The 22,044-nt window shown below is 37.9% G+C and overlaps 2 protein-coding genes across 6 annotated transcripts in view; one reads left to right on the top strand and one right to left on the bottom strand.

The window, feature by feature from the left end:
* The window catches only part of PLGRKT (plasminogen receptor with a C-terminal lysine), a 270,391-nt gene that overhangs the window by 90,945 nt on the left and 157,402 nt on the right, over window positions 1–22,044 (bottom strand). The window lies entirely within an intron of this gene.
* CD274 (CD274 molecule) lies at window positions 1,198–21,786 on the top strand. Of its 3 annotated transcripts, none has more exons than XM_055350612.2 (7): window positions 1,240–1,528; window positions 1,686–1,939; window positions 7,457–7,522; window positions 8,435–8,776; window positions 14,240–14,527; window positions 16,909–17,016; window positions 19,096–19,135. In XM_055350612.2, exons 3-7 carry the CDS (start codon window positions 7,471–7,473, stop codon window positions 19,107–19,109), a joined length of 804 nt encoding a protein of 267 aa, XP_055206587.1. In that variant the 5' UTR covers window positions 1,240–1,528; window positions 1,686–1,939; window positions 7,457–7,470; the 3' UTR covers window positions 19,110–19,135. The 3 variants fall into 3 exon arrangements, with proteins under 3 accessions (XP_018889140.1, XP_055206587.1, XP_018889139.1); XM_019033594.4 differs by lacking the exon at window positions 19,096–19,135 and adding an exon at window positions 19,137–21,786 and having other exon boundaries at window positions 1,356–1,528; XM_019033595.4 differs by having other exon boundaries at window positions 1,198–1,528; window positions 16,909–21,786.

Raw genomic sequence — 22,044 nt, 5'->3', positions numbered from 1 at the left:
CACATTACTAATACGCAAATCACTGAGCAGCAAGCTGAGCAAATACCCTCAATTCCCATCAGCAACTTTAGAGAAAGGCAAATTCTGTTTGCCTCATTGATCATTTAGGTAGATCCTGAACACTGCTTTCATAAAACAAACAAAAACAAAATACCCAACCCCAGTTTAAAAAATTATTCATAGATCATCCAGGCCATCTAGGAGGATATGATTTAATCCTGGCTACTTGGTAAATTATTTGCCCAAGTTAACTTAGCTAGTTAGTGGTAGATGGCTCTAAAGCCAGTTTTTTTGTTTGTTTGTTTGTTTTTTTTTTTGCAGACCTCAAGAGTCATGATGAACTAGCAGATCATAAAGTTTATGCCCTGGGTCTTGACCATTTTTAGAAAAATAAAACATTAAATGAAAATATCAGAGGGCAATGCAGATAGTAGGTCTAAGTATTTTTTCATGAAACTTGTTGTACATGTGTGTGTCATACACAGACTATATATATGCAGTACCTGTAAACTGTATTGCCACATAATATCTATATTTTCCTAGAGGTCACAGTCACCAAAGTTGGGAAGTCACCCAAACTTACAGTCACCAAAATTGCTCTATTCTACTATGTGACCTCAAAAGTGATTTGAAAGAAGGAACATCTGAGCTGGGCCCAAACCCTATTGCAATTTTATTGAGGCCAAAGAGAACTCCACGCTCCTGCCAAATCAAGGCAGTGTCAGCCTCAATAATTTCCCAGATAAAAATAAAAATCTGTGATACAATCAGAATGTGAAAATTCTTATTTTGGAAGCAAATGTCATAACCAATGCAAGGGCTATCTCAATATTCATTCATTATGCAGTATTTTGAACTGCAGTTGAAATGAATAAGAAGGAAAGGCAAACAATGAAGAGTTCAATTTCTCAATTTAGAAAAAGAGAAAAAAAAGAAAAGGGAGCACACAGGCACGGTGGCTCAAGCCTGTAATATCAGCACTTTGGCGGATCACTTGAGGTCAAGGAGTTCGAGAAAAGGGAGCACCTAGAAGTTCAGCGTGGGATAATACTTAAGTAAATTATGACACCATCGTCTGTTATCTTGGGCCCATTCACTAACCCAAAGCTTTCAAAAGGGCTTTCTTAACCCTCACCTAGAATAGGCTTCCGCAGCCTTAATCCTTAGGGTGGCAGAATAGAAGGGACCCTGAGCATTCTTAAAAGATGTAGCTCGGGATGGGAAGTTCTTTTAATGACAAAGCAAATGAAGTTTCATTATGTCGAGGAACTTTGAGGAAGTCACAGAATCCACGATTTAAAAATATATTTCCTATTATACACCCATACACACACACACACCTACTTTCTAGAATAAAAACCAAAGCCATATGGGTCTGCTGCTGACTTTTTATATGTTGTAGAGTTATATCAAGTTATGTCAAGATGTTCAGTCACCTTGAAGAGGCTTTTATCAGAAAGGGGGAAACCTTTCTGATAAAGGTTAAGGGGTAACCTTAAGCTCTTACCCCTCTGAAGGTAAAATCAAGGTGCGTTCAGATGTTGGCTTGTTGTAAATTTCTTTTTTTATTAATAACATACTAAATGTGGATTTGCTTTAATCTTCCAAACTCTTCCCGGTGAAAATCTCATTTACAAGAAAACTGGACTGACATGTTTCACTTTCTGTTTCATTTCTATACATAGCTTTATTCCTAGGACACCAACACTGGCTACCTAAACTGAAAGCTTCCACCGATTTCACCGAAGGTCAGGAAAGTCCAACGCCCGGCAAACTGGATTTGCTGCCTTGGGCAGAGGTGGGCGGGACCCCGCCTCCGGGCCAGGCGCAACGTTGAGCAGCTGGCGCGTTCCGCGCAGCCACAGTCCTGCGCAGCTTCCCGAGGCTCCGCACCAGCCGCGCTTGGCTCCGCACCAGCAGCGCTTCTCTCCGCCTGCAGGTAGGGAGCGTTGTTCCTCCGCGGGTGCCCACGGCCCAGCATCTCTGGCTAGCTCGCTGGGCACTTTAGGACGGAGGGTCTCTACACCCTTTCTTTGGGATGGAGAGAGGAGAAGGGAAAGGGAATGCGATGGTCTAGGGGGCAGTAGAGCCAATTACCTGTTGGGGTTAATAAGAACAGGCAATGCATCTGGCCTTCCTCCAGGCGCGATTCAGTTTTGCTCTAAAAATAATTTATACCTCTAAAAATAAATAAGATAGGTAGTATAGGATAGGTAGTCATTCTTATGCGACTGTGTGTTCAGAATATAGCTCTGATGCTAGGCTGGAGGTCTGGACACGGGTCCAAGTCCACCGTCAGCTGCTTGCTAGTAACATGACTTGTGTAAGTTATCCCAGCTGCAGCATCTAAGTAAGTCTCTTCCTGCGCTAAGCAGGTCCAGGATCCCTGAACGGAATTTATTTGCTCTGTCCATTCTGAGAACCCAAAGGAGTCCTAAAAGAGGAATGGAGGAGCCTAAGAATAAAAATAGTATAATAAAACATTTCTTAGACACATTGACCTAGGCCTATGGCAAAGTTCAGTCTGGGTTTGTCTTATAACACAAGGAGTAAAAGTACCATTGTTCTACCTCTTTTTTTAATACTTGAAAAAAATTTACTGTGGATGCTTTTCTATGAATTAAATAACCTTCTAAAAAATGTTTTCATTGCTGCATTCGATTAGATTGGGTAACTAAATGAAATTAATTCCTCACTGTTGGGTATAAAGGTTATTTACAGTGGTTCTGTCTTAGCCATTCACTGAACTCATTGCATATATATCTCTGGAATATTGCTGATTGTTTCCTTCAAGTAAACTTAGAAGTGTAACTACTTAGTCAAAGAGCCTGAATATTTTAAAGGCCTTTTGAAGAAAACTGAAAATGCTTTCCAGAAAGGATGTATCAGTTGACAATGATAGTCGTCAACAGTATTTAAGGAGAACTATGATACTCTCAAGAAAAACTTAGCCTTTCTCAGTAAAAGTAGGTAGGCAGAGGCCACACGACAGCAGTTAGAGTGTGGTCTTCAAGGAAGTCACAGAAATACTGTGGGGAATTGAAACCCCATGTGGAAAATGTACAAGAGTGTCTCAGTGTGACTGAGAAGGAGGTTGGGCATGGGGTTTCATCGAGTTTAATAAAGTTTGGTCACTTAGTAGAGGTTTAATAAATCAACTGTCTTAATCTTTGATCCTACTTAAGAATTTTTTTGTTTGTTTTTGTAGAGATAGGGCTCTTGTTATGTTGCCCAGGCTGTTCTCGAACTCCTAGCCTCAGGCGATCCTCCCTCCTCAGGCTCCAGAAGTCCTGGGATTACTGGCGGGAGCCACCATGCAGGCCTCTTGCTCCTACTTTTGAGAAAGGAAGTTTAACCGGTTTTTTTTGTCTTTTTTTTTTTTTGTCTTTTTTTTTTGAGACAGAGTCTCACTCTGTTGCCCATGCTGGAGTGCAGTGGTGCAATCTCCAGCTCACTGCAACCTCTGCCTCCCGGGTTCAAGTGATTCTCCTGCCTCAGCCTCCCGAGTAGCTGGGACTACAGGCACCTGCCACCACGCCCAGCTAATTTTTGTATTTTTAGTAGAAATGGGGTTTCACCATATTGGCCAGGCTGATCTCGAACTCCTGACCTCAGGTGATCCGCCTGCCTCAGCCTCCCAAAGTGCTGGGATTACAGGCATGAGCCACTGCTGCTGGCTGCTTAACTTTTTCTCTATCTCATCCTCCTACCCATCCTACCCTTGGAAGATAGAGAAGTAGTATTAGTTCCATAGTGTTATACTGGGCTTCCCCCAGGGACAAACCCACTTCCCCAACCTGAATGAGCCATCACTTCTTCCCCACTTTACATTTCATTGCTCTTTAAATGTCTCCATTCGGATATGGGAATTCACATATGGTCATAATTCTTACCTGAAGAAGATGTCAGTCTTCTTCTCTTAGACCAACTGCCCTGATATGAGGTTTAGAGGTTAAAGAACATGTGTGTATTTACATGATCTTTGTATTCTGCCTTTTCGTCCCTCACTAATGACAGCTGCACCCCAAGGAAATGGAGCTGTGGAAGAGAGGGTTTGATGAGAAATTAAGTAAATATTGGATCTAATCCATCACCCTCCAGGAAACCTTTATTACTCCTAAAAATTTCAACCAAATTCATTAAAGGACAAGAACTCCACCAGAGTAGGCCATAAACATTGGCAAAATTAGTTGTAATCCATGACTAGATTTAATGTCCCTTTGTTTTATTCCCATATGGTTATAATGCTTTGCTTGGAATTAGGGGTATTTTAAGTTTTCTTCTGCCTAGTAAGTGAATTTGTGTTTATAATACAATAATCATAAAATATCACATTAATATTTTATAACGGTACAGTTATAAAATATTTTATAAGTAATATTTATATTTTATAAGTAATATTTTATAACTGTACAGTTAACTCTGGCCCAAGGAAAAGATAGTCCGATAGATGCTGCAGCACCATTTTAGCAAATGTGACCTCACAGGCCTGAATGCCATCGCTATTCCACATCTACAGGATAGACGGAAAGGAGAGAAATAAAAAAATATGTACCTAACCCTGGCAAGAGGATGATGACTCATGTTATTTCACTTAACCTTTTTATCTTTTAACATGAAGGGCTCATATAGGTTGATAAGAAACCAGTGACATAAACAGACCAAAAAATGATCAGATCTTTCAAATTAGCAAAAAAATAATATTTTTTAAACAATGGGTGAAAATACAGTGTAACAGTACCAATTATCAACATGTGTCGAGAACCAGAAAAATGTTCTTTTTCTTTGATCAGCAACACTATTTGGGAAAATCTATCCTCAGGGCCTAGCCTGGGGCCCTGGCACACAGTAGGCACTCAATGAATATTTGCTGAACACACAAATACTTATGATATTTTAAAAATTGGCAACAATCTGATACCTAACAATAGAGGGCTTAAATATTATGGAACTGTTAAATAAGATGCTTATGAATACCATGCAGTAAGATGGGCAATATTTATGTCATAAGCTTTAATGAAACAAATGGGTATTAAATGTATGATAAGGTTATAAATTGCTTTTTAAAAGATTACAGGGAAAAAGATTGAAAGATATACACTGAAATGTTTTTTGCTCACAGTGGTGACAAGGTTTCTCAGCATTGGCACTGTTGACGTTTTAGACTGTATGTCTTTGCTGTGGGAGGCTGGCCTGTGCACTTCAGGGTGTTTGGCAGCACTCTTGGCCTCTGCCCCTAGATAGCAATAGCAGTCCTCCCTCAACCAGCCCAATTTTGACAACCAAAAATGTTTCCAGGCATCACCAGATGCTCCCTGGGTGAGAGTGATGAAACAGTAGGGGATTTTCCCCTTCTTTTCTTATTTTCTGTAATTTCATTATATTACTTTAATAATAAAGAAAAAAACATAAAAAATAAACGAATGTTATTATTCTACATCAGTTTGGATGTTTGGACTCCATTTTGGGGTTCTTTCCATTATATCACTTGGTCTGCTAAACATTCTACGGTTTGGCAAGGTGAAGTGATTCATGAAATTTTGGTTTTATTTTTTTCCTGATACTAAAAATAAAACATTCTTTCACTTGGAAATTTGGACACAGAACACCAAAAAAAATCCATAATCTCGTCTCTCTTTTTCTGTCTTTTCCTTCCTTTTTTCCCTTTAAAAACAATAAAGAGTGAAAATCTACCTGTTCTCCCTCTAATTTAATTCCTAAATATAATCACTGTCAATATCTTGGACATTTCCTGTGTCTAAACACACACACACACTTTTTTTTTTCAGCAAAAGTGGATTTCTGCTACATGTAGTGTTCTGCAACTTACTTTCTATGTGTTTACAAAATCAGTACATGTACATATGCTGAATTCAGTCCTTAATGGTATTATATTTTGTGAATATACCAAAATTTATTTAACCACTTAGACAATCTAGGATATTCTCAGCTTGCTGTTATGAGCAATGCTCTTCCTTTACATATACAGACATATATATATATATGTGTGTGTTTTTGTTTTAGTAGGATAGATTTCTAGGAGAGGGTGAAAGGTCTTATGACATCCGCATTTACGATTGTAATAGGAAGTATCAAAGTGCCCCCTAAAAAAAAAATCCTCCCATTAGTGGGTAAGAAAGCCTATTTGTTCATATCTTCACAAACACTAAATATTAGAAATATTTACAATTGTGGTCAAGCTAATAAGTGAAAATGGTATTTCATATCTTATATTTTTTATTGTGAGATTGAACATCTTTCCTATGTTTACATGTCACCTGTATTTCTTATTCTCTGAACTATATGTTATGACCTTTCACTTATTTTCCTCATGGGTTATGTGTAGTTTGTATAGTTGTCTTATTGATTGTTAGGAGCTATTTATATATTAGGAACATTAATCTCCTGTCTTATATATATGTGGCATTGATTAGTTGATCATTTGTGAGTTCATGTCTGTATACAAAGATTGGAGAGGCACTAAGAGGGAAAATTTACCTCTTTCTTATCAAAGTTTGTAAATATATGTATAACAGAAGAGGGAGAAAATATTAATAAATGCACAGATTGGCTGAAATAGAGTATAAATCTTTTACTCCCCTACTTCAACATAAACTGCAAAAGGAGAGTGACTTTTCTTTCACGCTGACTTCCGTATTCCTCATGCTTAAAATAGTGCCTAGCACAGAAGAGGTGCTCAATCAGTGTTTGCTAAACGAAATAATTAGTAACATTTCAAGCAGGATGACTAAATGAAGAATAGAATTTAGGCAGATACTCTGGAAGAGTGGCTGTGAGTCATTCATATCTTAGTATGAATTAGTCAAATCCAACTCTCTCCCCTTCCCACTCCCCACTGTTAGTAGAAGAATCGGTTTATTGAGAGAATAGATTTATAATTTAGAATAAGTGAGAGGGGCAGAAGAGGAGATTTTGAAGGATGGCACCTGAAGGAGGACTAGCATGGCTGAGAGAGTGAAGTGGAAGTCTTGAATAGCTAAAGGGTAAGATGAAAGTATTTAGCTGTAGGGGGAAAAAGCATTGACAGGTTGGAAAAGTAAAAGTCAGATTCTCCTTGCTCTGAAATTTTGTACAGGGCAGGTTCTACTAGGTATGTTACAATGCAGAAAAAACATGAAATAATTGAGAGGAATTTGGTGCAATATTATCTTATTGGCTTCTTTTGAGTGGGCAGATTTTTTTTCACAGCCTGTAACTATAATAAATTTGAAACTTCTCATCTTTTAGTAACTTTTTTCACTTAAGTTTACGTGGCTGTGGGCAATGGAATGAAGATATTGAACTTCCAATTCCCTGTTGGGTTTCCACAATTACAAGTCAATCATGACTGGTTATTAGAAGACTATTTTAATTAGAACCACCAAGTCCCATATTGTCATATTGTATGTTTAATTATTAAGTGAAGCAGTCTTCTTTTTGTGTTTTCCATAATTAGGGCATTCCAGAAAGATGAGGATATTTGCTGTCTTTATATTCACGACCTACTGGCATTTGCTGAATGGTAAGACACCAAATCCTTCCATTAGGTTCTATATTTTAAATATTTTAACCATGAGTTTAAAACTAAAATGATAATTTAAAATGCATGCAATTTTCTTATAGAGAGAACATTCTATTCTTTCTTCTACTTTACACAATGGCAAAGTCTTCTTTCTACTTTACGCAATGATAAAGTTACCTGTGTCATTTTGTAAAAATATAGAGAATATAGACAAATTGAAGACACAAAATAATCTATTACCCATTTCCCAGGGTAAACTACTGAAAATATCTGGGGAAATGGCCTGTATGTATACATTTATTTGTTTGCTTTCAACAAGGCCAAGATCTTTTGATCTTTCAATCTTGGTTGCTCTGTGACATGCCTTTCCTGATGAGGATACTCTAAGGAAGAATTGTAGGATACATGGAAAATGTCAGGGTAACACAGTACTGGCATCACCCTGTGGTCTTTCCTGAACTCCATACCAATGTACTTCTTGCCAGAAAACTGATCAAAAGTTTAGGGAAGTAAAAAGAGATGACTGTTAGAATCTACCATTCCCTCTATGTAGGAAGCAAATAGGTGTCCTGTCAAAGGACATTCTGGGGATGTCTACATGAAACCAAGTCTCCCTGGTTGTAAGGACTCCATCTCCATATAATATTTATACAGTAATATATGTTTATAAATTGTGGGGGCAACTTGTTTAGCTAATTTTATTATTCTGCTATTGGGACACTGTGTCTCGGCATGAGATATAGTGTCCCAAAACATATTTCAAGCCCATTGGATAAAATATGTGTTTAGCAAGTTCTTAAATATAATGATAACATAACCGACCAGATAAAGTGATTTATAAACGCTGTGCCAATTTTGTAAATGTTTCGAGGAATTTTCCCTTTTCTGAAGATTGTCCTTCTTTCTTTTTAGCATTTACTGTCACGGTTCCCAAGGACCTATATGTGGTAGAGTATGGCAGCAATATGACAATTGAATGCAAATTCCCAGTAGAAAAACAATTAGACCTGGCTGCACTAATTGTCTATTGGGAAATGGAGGATAAGAACATTATTCAATTTGTGCACGGAGAGGAAGACCTGAAGGTTCAGCATAGTAGCTACAGACAGAGGGCCCGGCTGTTGAAGGACCAGCTCTCCCTGGGAAATGCTGCACTTCAGATCACAGATGTGAAATTGCAGGATGCAGGGGTTTACCGCTGCATGATCAGCTATGGTGGTGCCGACTACAAGCGAATTACTGTGAAAGTCAATGGTAAGAATTATTATAGATGAGAGGCCTGATCTTTATTGAAAACATATTCCAAGTGTTGAAGACTTTTCATTCTTGTAAGTCCGTACTTATTTTCAAACAGAACAGCATAGTCTGTTCATTCATTCATTCAATTCATGAATTCATTCACATAATTATCCAATTAGCATTTCTTGAGCACCTATTTGATAGTCACTGGAAATCCAGAGACAAACAACACAGAGCCATGTTCTACAGTATGTACAGTTTTCCAAAAATAATTTCTAGTCTTTACTTTTTTATCACAAATGGAATACGTATACTTGCAAATAATTCAGATACTATGGAAGAGATCAAATGAATTGCAAAAGTGTCCCTCCTCCCTTCACCACTATCTCCCATGGCATGCAAAGAGAGTAACCATTATTTGTGTGTCCCTCCAGAAATTTTTTTATTCAACTACTATTTTTTTATTTTATTAGGTCTGTCAGTTTTCCTTTTTTGAGCCTCTCTATATCAAATGCAAATAAATATATTCAGAACAAACCCCACTGTAAGGTTCACATTAAAAATGACTTGAAGTCACTCTATGAAGACAAAAAAATAATCATATTAAGTGTAAAAGAACCTGTTCTTCCAGTACAGTATAAGCCATACTTACTGGGCATATATTCATCTTGAAAATCTATACTGATGTTGTCTTGGAGAATTGAAAAGGAACTAGGAGTGTCAGTTCCTCGGTATTGACCCACAGTTATGTTATCAGGTCACTTGAGTTCAAAGTTTTGTGTTGGCACTAGCTAAGTAAAGGAAAACACCTCTGCTTTCATTGTTGAGTTTCACAGAATTGAGAGCTGAAAGGATCCCAGGCAGGAGCAGCTAATCCAAACTCCCACAAAGAACAAAAATCCCCCAGAGGATCTTCTGTTCATATATTTCCTGCAATGGCATCCCTGTCATATCCCACAATGGCCTCCCTGCCATTTGGATATCCCTTCCATATCCTGTTGAAATTACTCCCTAATAGTAAGCTGAAATCTGCCCCTCTAGTTGTAGTCTTGGGATTATTTCATTTACATGATGACCTTTTAATATTTGACTAGAATTAAATCATCTCCTCTTGGTCTTTCCATTCCTGGGCTAACTACCATCAATCTGAGGGCTAACAATACAAGTAGAAAAAGTTTACATTTGTCACTGATCACTGATCAATTATTAATCAATGATCACTGATAACTATGAACTCAAAAACAAAATCATGTGGGGATTAAGAGAAATGTATCAGTTTTATGTTGTATTTCTGGTCCCTGATTCTGGCTCAGGTAATGCCACTATTGTCAAGAAGATATCACTTGTAAAGTAGATTTAATTTTCATTATATTTTACCATATGCTTCTCCATTCACGACATCTCTTGAGATGTTGTGGTTTATACTTTCAGTTTTTCTCCAGTCCATCAGCAAATATCAGGCATCTACTGTGTTCCAAGATATTAAAGAAATCATCATGACTTAGCCTCATCAACAGGATTGCTAGATCTGGGATGGAAAGGAAGAGTATAATTCTGGCAGTCAGGAAGAAGGCAGCAAAAAGTATAAGTTTCTGCTTCCAAAGAAGGTCTCTCATCAGCCTGTAGGGAGTGTGTAGGGAAGGGACAGCTGTCTTTGTAGTAGGGCAGAATTTTATTCAGGTCTTCTGGGCTCCATAATATCCCTTGTGTATCTGCAGTCTCCTTTGCCATGGATCAACACAATAGGAAATCTTCCGGCACTGATGGTTTTTCCAAGGGGGAGTTCTTCATGGAGCAAAGCAAATGACCAACCAGGTTTGAGGACCTGATTTGTTTGACAATTCAATTTTGTATTGTTAATTACTTAATTGGCATTCTAGTCCCAATCCATCTTGTCATTTGCATACAGTGGTTTTGGGATTGAGTTCAGCTATACCAAAAGTCTGAACCTTCTGCACTTAGAACAAGGCAACCACCAAGCTTCACTTGCACTGAGGCAGTGTCTCCAATGGAAATGAGGTAGCTGGCTTGCAGGAGCTTCCCAACTCAGGGAAGTAGAACTCCTGAGTCACCTCCATATGCAAATGATTTCACAGTAATGCTGTTAAACTTCACTTCCCATCACAGCAAATGTGTGGTAACATAGCTTCCCCACAGGAGTTTACTCACCATGGTATTTTAAAGGTGAAACATTTCAAAACTGAAATTTGAAAGAATTTAGTTTTGGATTCACTCAATTATCACTATCACTTTGGGTGTTATTGCACCTTTCTTGTTTGTGAGTTTAAATGCCAGACTCTCAGGCCTCTAACTTTCAATTAAAAGTGTTTTTCTTTAATCGCTGAACCTAACAGCAGGGAAAATGAAATGTTCATTCAGACTTTCAGAACCTTCAATGAGATTAGGCAGCTGAAAGATCAAAGTGTTGCATAGTTGTCCCGATAAAGCTATTTGGGTCATATGGACCAAATCAACTGCTGTCATTCCCCACCAACCCCATCTCTCCCCAAAATTCCCAGCCCTGTTTTAAGTGTTCTCTGTAGCATTTATCTCTATCTAGTATATTGTGTAGCATATCATATCATACTTTTCTATTTTGTTTATTGTCTCTCTCCTCCTAGAATATAAACTCCACAAGCACAAAGATTTGGGCCTGTTTTATAATATTGTTGTATCCCCAGGGCTTGATGTACAGCAGAGTGGTGGTACGAAAAGAGCACACAAAAAAATATTTGTTGAGTCAATGAATGAATGATTTCCTCAAATAGGATTAGCCTAAAATTTTGGAAACATGAACAGATTTGGATATGTGAAAATTTATTTCCAGACTGTTCATCAGGAACTGTTAGCAGCTTCTAAAGGGTACACTGAAGCAGCAGTAGTAAAAGGAGGAAGAGGAGCAGCTCTGCTACTGCTACTATCGAGTACTACTACAATTAGCACTTGCTTATTCTGTGTGTTAGGCCCTGTACTGAACACTCTGTCTAAATTAGTTCATTTCCTCCTGGAAATGACTCTAGGGGGTAAGTGCTTCATCATGTAAGATGAGTATTTTTCACATTTTATTGTGTCTGAAATCTGAGTGTGTCTTTCAATGATGGAATCTTTGATTCCATGATAAGTGGTATTATTCCCATTTTAAGGATGAGGAAACTGAGGTCCAAAGAAATTAAGTAATTTGCCCAAATTCACCCAGCCTAGAAAATGATAAAGCTAGTTCTAAATCCAAGCAGATTAGCTCTGAAGTCTGGGCCCTTAATAACCACTTTTTATTGCCTATATTTGTACCTCTGGTGTATGTATCAAGTTATATGTTGACATCAAAACTATCATGACCTTTTCTTGGTTTTGATTGTCCAACATTAGTATAGTGTTCTCGATCTAGTAAACCAGGGGTCTGCAAAAAATTTTGATTACTCACCTCATCTGTAAAACATTTTAAACTTGTGTGTTTGTGCATGCACATATGTGTGTAATTATAAAAAATTTACTTTCTGTTAATATATAAGTTGTACCATAAGAAATTGCCATTTTTGAAGAGCAAAAAAAGGTTGAATGTTACCAGTTACATCTGGTTCAACCTAATAGACATTTGTATAAAAATAGACATTTTAAGAGGTTGAAATAAAAATTTAATAAACAATATTTTCAATTTTTACTAATTGCGATGCTTCACTATCATTAGCTAATATGTCAAGGCATAATATACCTTAGGGTGAACTTTATCCTTAACAAAGGTGGATGGTGTCAATAATCTTGAGGTTTGTGTTTTTTTATATAACACTGCGAGGTCTAATTAAGTACTTACTGTTTACCACCTCATACAGTGGCCGATAAAAAGTGTCACTTCTGCTGTTTCCTCTGGGTTGTGCTTGAATTATTAGTATTATCTTCAGTCCTCAGTTTCTTTGTGGGAGACTTTTTAATTAGTTGTTTAATTTTGTAAGATGGTTAGTTTAGTCAAAATTAGATAAGAGAATTTGAAAATCCGTAACTACCCCAAAGCAACCCACGCATAAGAACTATTACTTTTGTGTTTTGAAATCATAATTTTATTGATCTCCAGTGTTTCCACTGGTAGTGGTTTCATTGATATAGGAGTATCAAAACATCACTCATTATTTATTTCAGTTTCATTTGATCCTAGCTGTTTTGTATTAACTCTCTGTGAAGAAATTACCTCACAAATCTATTGCTGTCCTTGGTAAAGGAATGGAGAATTAAGGCTCTAGATCATTAGTGGTTACACTATAGTATTAGGAGTAAAAAAAAAGATTATACCAACAAAATAAGAACATGTTAATGTGCTTGTAATGAATAAACATGAATAAAGCTCTTATGCTATATAGATGCACTAAACAATCTACTAGAATTGTCAGCAAACTACGTATCTTAATCCTGAAAGGGTCCCAAACCAATGATCTAAAATTGAATCAAACTTTCTTCCTTGAGCATAATTACTTAAATTATTTATTAAAATAGCCAGCATTTAAAAGCTTAAAACATAAGTATCATAATGTGGTATCCTAGATAGCATCCCAGAACAGAAAAGGGATATTAGGGAAAAACTGGAGGAATGGAATAAATTATGCAGTTTAGTTATTAATAATGTACTAATGTCCTTAGTTATGACGATTGTACCATGGTAATGTAAGATACTAACAATAGAGGAAACCGGGTAAGGAGTATACAGTAACTCTATACTATCTTTGCAACTTTTTTGTAAATTTAAAACTTCTAAAATAAAGAACAAATTTAAACATTAAAAAGTATAACCAGGAACATATATCACTGTTTACAGATGAAATACTATGTATTTTCATATCTAATTTCTGATCATTGACTTCAAATCAGAAAAGTGAATGACACATCAAAATCAGGTTTTCTGTTTGCTGAAGTCTAAGAAAAGAAAGCATACCAGCTGGAGAGATTCATGTTTATAAAGACAGATTTATAACAATAAAAATAAAATATCCAAGAATAAATTTAAGAAGAAATGGGGCCCTATGTAAAAAGTATAACACTTTACCGAGAAACATACGAAAACCTGAGCAAATGGAGAGGGATATTTTGTATTTGAATAGAAAGACTTCTGGTTTAAAGATAATTCTCTTTAAATTATTTTTTGTAGAAATTTAAGGGGTACAAGAGCAGTGTTGTCACATGGATATATTACATAGTGGTGAAGTCTGGGGTTTTAGTGTAAATTAATGTTTACATTTTGTTTGAGCCCAATAAATGTACCAACATGATTTTTATAGAAAGATAGTCATTCCTATTAACCCAAACTTGTCCCAACTTTGAACTGAATTGAGGCAGAGCTAGCAGGTGTTCCCCACGGCTGAGGCATCTGAACGTTAAGCGTATCCCTCTGAGAACCAGCCTGCATTGATACTCTTTCTAATGTGGACAGCATCAAGCTATGTACATAGTTCTGTGCTCAGCAAAAGCCCTGACTTCTTTTTGTTTATGTCCTAGCCCCATACAACAAAATCAACCAAAGAATTTTGGTTGTGGATCCAGTCACCTCTGAACATGAACTGACATGTCAGGCTGAGGGCTACCCCAAGGCCGAAGTCATCTGGACAAGCAGTGACCATCAAGTCCTGAGTGGTAAGACCACCACCACCAATTCCAAGAGAGAGGAGAAGCTTTTCAATGTGACCAGCACACTGAGAATCAACACAACAACTAATGAGATTTTCTACTGCACTTTTAGGAGATTAGATCCTGAGGAAAACCATACAGCTGAATTGGTCATCCCAGGTAATATTCTGAATGTGTCCATTAAAATATGTCTAACACTGTCCCCTAGCACCTAGCATGATGTCTGCCTATCATAGTCATTCAGTGATTGTTGAATAAATGAATGAATGAATAACACTATATTTACAAAATGTATCCTAATTCCTCACCTCCATTCATCCAAACCATATTGTTACTTAATAAACATTCAGCAGATATTTATGGAATATACCTTTTGTTCCATGCATTGTAGTACTCATTGGATACACATAGAATAATAAGACTCAGTTCACACTCTTCAGGAAACAGATAAAAAACTAAGAAACAAACAAAAAACAGGCAATCCACCACCATGTGGGAAATGCTTTCATAGCCAGGAAACCTGGGGGAATACCTGAGAGGAATACTCAATTCAGGCCATGTTTCAGGAATCCAAATCCTGGCACATCAGAGCTGCTTCCCTCTTTCCAGGGTGGCAGGAAATAAATGGAACGTATTTTTCTATCTTATGCCAAACATGAGGGACCCTTTCTCCCCTGTGCCTCTCCCAAGGTAGTCTACAATATTTCAACTCTAGCAGTCTGCTTAGTGCATAGAACATGAGGCTGTGTGTCCCTGGGCAAATTACTAGACTTCTGTGTGCTTCACTTTCCCTGTAGGATTATAATCTACTGAGCAAGCTTATTGTAAGGGTCAGATTAGCAACAGTGTATGAAAATGATTTGAGACAATTGCCTGCACAAATTCAACTATTTTTTTTTTATCTCACTACTCTACAGAAGTAGGTAGGGTGGGAGACAGAGTCTGATGAGAGGCTCAGAATGTGAAAGAAAGTGAGGCGAGTGAGCATGATATTTAATATAAACACAGAGATATTCTGAGAAGAGCTTCTCACTGCCCCCTCCCCCAAGACATGTTGATAGGAAAATGCCACGTACTTCAGCAAAAACAACTGAAAAATTAGATAGAAAAGTCAATCAATAGGAAAAGATAATCCAGGATGGTGTTGTGAACAGAAAGAGAGGGAAAAAAAGTTTAGAAAATGATGGGGATGCTCTTACTGGGGTACGAGTCCTCAGGTATTGAACTGGCTTTCAGTAAAAGCTAGATTAGTGGGTTCCTGCCATTTAAAAGCTGTTTTATGACAACTTACTTGTTGGGTGGCCTACAGTAACTCACCTAACTGCACTGAGTCTGTTTCCTCATCTGTAAATTGGGGATTTTTTTTTAAATACCTGGCATGCCTAACTCATAAAGTTGTTCTGAAACTGAAATAAAACATATATGAACAGGCATTGTAAACTGTCAGTTACGGAAAAAGCTGGCTGTTGTTGTGTCTTTAAAGTTTCACCTGGGTAGTCAAAGATGGATCATGGGTCTCAGTGGAGAGCTGAGCCAGGCAGGAGCTGACTAAGGGTGAGAGGTGGGAGTTAGCAGCCTCTGAACATCTGTGTGCCATAGGACCCCCTTTCCTCCTGCATGGTACCCCAGACAAGGAGCCTAGTAAGAGATACTAATGGCTTGTTGTCCAGAGATGTTCAAACTGCAGAGAAAGATAAGACAACAAGCACTGGCCTCCAATCATGATGACAGATAGGAGGAGGTGGGAGCTCCTTAGCAGTGCTGGTTGGCCTTCCATGTTCTACTGTGGGCCATCTCTGCCATGTACTGTAGGCTACTAGCTTCTATATTAAAGAATGCAAGAGGGGCCAGGAGTGGAGGCTCATGCCTGTAATCTCAGCACTTTGGGAGGCCAAGGTGGGCAGATCACTTGAGGTCAGGAGTTTGTGACCAGCCTGGCCAACATGGTGAAACTCTGCCTTTACTAAAAATATAAAAATTAGCTGGGTGTGGTGGTGTGCACCTGTAATCCCAGCTACTCGGGAGACTGAGGCACAAGAATTGCTTGAACCTGGGAGGCTGAAGTTGCAGTGAGCCAAGATTGCGCCACTGCACTCCACCCTGGGCAACAGAGAAAGACTCTGCCTCAAAAAAAAAAAAAAAAAGCAAGAGGAAGTGAAATAATCAAGGAAGCCATTTAATAGTGAGTAGCCACTCCATGTGGTACTCTGCTAAGCACATTATAAATATTAGCCTCACAAGAAATGTATTAGCATTTGTATTTTGTACACTGGTTAAGTATCTTGCCCAAGACCTCAAAACTGGTTAAGGGCAGCAGAATTTAGCCCCAGCACCACCTTTTCAAAGCCTGGGCTTCTCACACTTCTCCATACTGTTCCCATTTTAACACAGGTATCTCGCCATTCCAGCCACTCAAACTTTGGCATTTAAGAAAATTATCCTAAAGCTAAACTAAACTTCAAGGATGACTATTCTCCTGACCCCTTCCCATCAAAATTTTATCTTTAGTCAGTTTGTTTTCGTTTTGTTTTCTTTTTCAGAACTACCTCTGGCACATCCTCCAAATGAAAGGACTCACTTGGTAATTCTGGGAGCCATCTTATTATTCCTTGGTGTAGCACTGACATTCATCTTCTGTTTAAGAAAAGGTAGTATTTCCTTAATTGCAGTGGTCTCCACTGGGGGTGAGGAAGGGGTGAGAATTGGATCATGTTAGGGGTGAGGGGCAGGAGAATGGGTATGGATGGAGGTAGAAGATGCAGTGTCATATAGTTTTTTTCTATCATGAAAATAACCACAGACTTACAGAAGAGAAAGAGCTAAAATGCCCGTCATTTTCAGTTGCGTTTTGGTCTTGCATTAGTTGCAACCAGCTGGTTTCTGGGTACCCTAAGTAATAAAACTAGTTCCTCTGTAGAACTGTAGTATTTTTACCATAGAGTATTTTGCAAAATTTTTGGTAGAGGATGTTACATAATTTGCATGTGTTCATTTCTCCATTTACCTCTGGGAACAATTAAAATCCAGGAAAATGAGTATATGCAAATAATTTCCTCCCATTTAAGATGATTCGGAGTAAATAATTCCTCCAATACTTAGAGAAGTATACCAAGAGATCCAGTGATGGTATAGAGTTGTCTGATGTTAAATAGGGAAGTAGAATATGGAAGGGGATTCCAATAGTCGCTGAAAAATTCCCCATAACCCCTTACATGGGGGAAAGTAGTGTTAACTGAGAGAGTAGAGATAAGCTGTTTCCAAAAATTATATTCTTAACAGGACTGAGATAGCCAGAATATAAGGATCAAGTTTCAATGACAGTAAGATCCTGAGATGGAGTTGATTTGCACAAAGAAATAATTGTTCCCAGCTTACATTTTGAATATTTCTCTGGAAAAAAAGATTAGTTGGCAGTAGAAATGGATAGAAATCAATAGATATTAAAATACCTCAGAATTTGGTTCATCTCTGGGAAAAGATGAAAAATAAAAGTGTATACTCCTCAAGAAAGTCTAGGATCAAAAGCATGTGCCCTATACTATTGAATTAATTAACCTCATAAGTTGGGACCTGTGGAATAAGGATGTCCACCAGACTTCCTAGGGATTACAAATGTTTCACAGAACTTGAAATTTAAACTTGGGTCACTGTATGGGATGTAGAGCTGTGCTATATGGAAATAAAAATGATTTATTTTTCTCAAGGGAGAATGATGGATGTGAAAAAATGTGGCATCCAAGATACAAACTCAAAGAAGCAAAGTGGTATGAATATCAGAAGGAACTGGGAAGTAAAAGTCAAAGGAAACAAAAAGCTAAAGCAATAACAAAGAGAAATCCATCAGTCATAATCTCCTCTCCTTTTAAAGAATGCTGGTTCCCCTTTGCTTCACAGCTAATACAAGAACTCCTCCGCCGTCTGAGGAGGTTTAGGAGCAGGGAAGGGGAAGGAGTCAGCTTCTCTTTGCTAATCTTCTGTTGCCCTGCACCCTAGCAGCTCCTTGCAGCAGGGGACAAGGGTGACTTAGGTGGATGGATAATTAATTGATTCTAAAATATTGTGTGTCAGTATTGTAATACTATGTTAATTGCACCATGCACGGTATCTCATTTAATCCCCCACCCCTTGCCATTACCAAAAAGAGAGAAAGAGAGAAATACTAGAATTTATCCTCATTTTACAGTAGAGAAAACAGAGGGTCAAGAAGATAATGTAAAGTGCCCAAGAACACACAGCTGATCACAAAAATCAAGCTTGGGGGCCATTAGCCTAACCACAGACCCTTACTCTTAACCCATCTGCTTCAATCCATTTTGCTACAAATGTTTACATTTATAAGCAGGGCAGAAAAGCCTCATCCAGTTTATTGAACTAAGAAGAAAGTTATATTAAGGTTTCTAATTTTTTTAATGTAGTTAGAAACCAAACTTAACAATGAGCCCAAGTTTAAAGCAGTCTAATTAACCTGGAGAAGCTCAGGCAAGTTTCATTCTGTGGCCCATAGCATCATCTGTGTTGTAAAGCTAAGTAGCAAATGTTGTTTGGGTCATCCTGGGGGACAAGCCATCCCAATTTGCTCAGGACTGAGGGGTTTTCCAGGATATCATGTAAGGATAATTGGGTACAAATATAACCTGCTGCTTTCTCTCATTTCAAATTTATCATTTATCATATCAGCAACTATGAGTTATGTTTTTTAATTAGATTTCTTGTTACTTTTTCCCCAGACCACTTCCCATGAAATTAATATACTATTATCACTCTCCAGATACACATTTGGAGGAGACGTAATCCAGCATTGGAACTTCTGATCTTCAAGCAGGGATTCTCAACCTGTGGTTTAGGGGTTCATCAGGGCTGAGCATGACAAGAGGAAGGAATGGGCCCGTGGGATGCAGGCAATGTAGGACTTAAAAGGCACAAGCACTGAAAATGGAACCTGGCGAAAGCAGAGGAGGAGAATGAAGAAAGATGGAGTCAAACAGGGAGCCTGGAGGGAGACCTTGATACTTTCAAATGCCTGAGGGACTCATCGACGCACGTGACAGGGAGAAAGGATACTTCTGAACAAGGAGCCTCCAAGCAAATCATCCATTGCTCATCCTAGGAAGACGGGTTGAGAATCCCTAATTTGAGGGTCAGTTCCTGCAGAAGTGCCCTTTGCCTCCACTCAATGCCTCAATTTGTTTTCTGCATGACTGAGAGTCTCAGTGTTGGAACGGGACAGTATTTATGTATGAGTTTTTCCTATTTATTTTGAGTCTGTGAGGTCTTCTTGTCATGTGAGTGTGGTTGTGAATGATTTCTTTTGAAGACATATTGCAGTAGATGTTACAGTTTTGTCGCCAAACTAAACTTGCTGCTTAATGATTTGCTCACATCTAGTAAAACATGGAGTATTTGTAAGGTGCTTGGTCTCCTCTGTAACTACAAGCACACATTGGAAGCATAAAGATCAAACCGTTGGTTGTATAGGATGTCACTTTTATTTAACCCATTAATACTCTGGTTGACCTAATCTTATTCTCAGACCTCAAGTGTCTGTGCAGTATCTGTTCCATTTAAATATCAGCTTTGCAATTATGTGGTAGCCTACACACATAATCTCATTTCATCGCTGTAACCACCCTGTTGTGATAACCACTATTATTTTACCCATTGTACAGCTGACGAAGCAAACAGATTAAGTAACTTGCCCAAACCAGTAAATAGCAGACCTCAGACTGCCACCCACTGTCCTTTTATAATACAATTTACAGCTATATTTTACTTTAAGCAATTCATTTATTCAAAAACCATTTATTAAGTGCCCTTGCAATATCAATCACTGTGCCAGGCACTGAATCTACAGATGTGAGCAAGACAAAGTACCTGTCCTCAAGGAGCTCATAGTATAATGAGGAGATTAACAAGAAAATGTATTATTACAATTTAGTCCAGTGTCATAGCATAAGGATGATGTGAGGAGAAAACCCGAGCAGTGCTGCCAAGAAGAGGAAATAGGCCAATGTGGTCTGGGACAGTTGTATATACTTAAACATCTTAATAATCAGAGTAATTTTCATTTACAAAGAGAGGTCGGTACTTAAAATAACCCTGAAAAATAACACTGGAATTCCTTTTCTAGCATTATATTTATTCCTGATTTGCCTTTGCCATATAATCTAATGCTTGTTTATATAGTGTCTGGTATTGTTTAACCGTTCTGTCTTTTCTATTTAAATGCCATTAAATTTTAAATTCATACCTTTCCATGATTCAAAATTCAAAAGATCCCATGGGAGATGGTTGGAAAATCTCCACTTCATCCTCCAAGCCATTCAAGTTTCCTTTCCAGAAGCAACTGCTACTGCCTTTTATTCGTATGTTCTTCTAAAGATAGTCTACATTTGGAAATGTATGTTAAAAGCACGTATTTTTAAAACTTTTTTCCTAAACAGTAACACATTGTATGTCTGCTGTGTACTTTGCTATTTTTATTTATTTTAGTGTTTCTTATATAGCAGATGGAATGAATTTGAAGTTCCCAGGGCTGAGGACCCATGCCTTCTTTGTTTCTAAGTTATCTTTCCCATAGCTTTTCATTATCTTTCATATGATTCAGTATATGTTAAATATGTCCTACATATACATTTAGACAACCACCATTTGTTAAGTATTTGCTCTAGGACAGAGTTTGGATTTGTTTGTTTGCTCAAAAGGAGACCCATGGGCTCTCCAGGGTGCACTGAGTCAATCTAGTCCTAAAAAACAATCTTATTATTAACTCTGTATGACAGAATCATATCTGGAACTTTTGTTTTCTGCTTTCTGTCAAGTATAAACTTCACTTTGATGCTGTACTTGCAAAATCACATTTTCTTTCTGGAAATTCCGGCAGTGTACCTTGACTGCTAGCTACCCTGTGCCAGAAAAGCCTCATTCGTTGTGCTTGAACCCTTGAATGCCACCAGCTGTCATCACTACACAGCCCTCCTAAGAGGCTTCCTGGAGGTTTTGAGATTCAGATGCCCTGGGAGATCCCAGAGTTTCCTTTCCCTCTTGGCCATATTCTGGTGTCAATGACAAGGAATACCTTGGCTTTGCCACATGTCAAGGCTGAAGAAACAGTGTCCCCAACAGAGCTCCTTGTGTTATCTGTTTGTACATATGCATTTGTACAGTAATTTGTGTGACAGTGTTCTTTGTGTGAATTACAGGCAAGAATCGTGGCTGAGCAAGGCACATAGTCTACTCAGTCTATTCCTAAGTCCTAACTCCTCCCTGTGGTGTTGGATTTGTAAGGCACTTTATCCCTTTTGTCTCATGTTTCATCGTAAATGGCATAGGCAGAGATGATACCTAATTCTGCATTTGTCACTTTTTGTACCTGCATTAATTTAATAAAATATTCTTATTTATTTTGTTACTTGGTACAACAGCATGTCCATTTTCTTGTTTATTTTGTGTTTAATAAAACGTTCAGTTTAACATCCCAGTGGAGAAAGTTACTTGGAATATTTGCAGCCTTCTTCCTAGTTCTTTTTTCATTGCTTATACAGCATGTTTTTATACAGCATGCTTTTGAATCCTGCACAATGAAAAAAGTATCAAAAGATTTTATTTTAAAAAAGAATGTATTGAAAATTTTCATTCTCTCTCATTCAGCAGCTTCCTTTAGGACCATACCAAGAAGA

This window comes from Gorilla gorilla, chromosome 13, assembly GCF_029281585.2.
Source record: "Gorilla gorilla gorilla isolate KB3781 chromosome 13, NHGRI_mGorGor1-v2.1_pri, whole genome shotgun sequence".
Lineage (NCBI taxonomy): Eukaryota > Metazoa > Chordata > Mammalia > Primates > Hominidae > Gorilla > Gorilla gorilla.
Note: the sequence above shows the minus strand (reverse complement) of the source record. Positions and strands in the feature narration are given on the sequence as shown.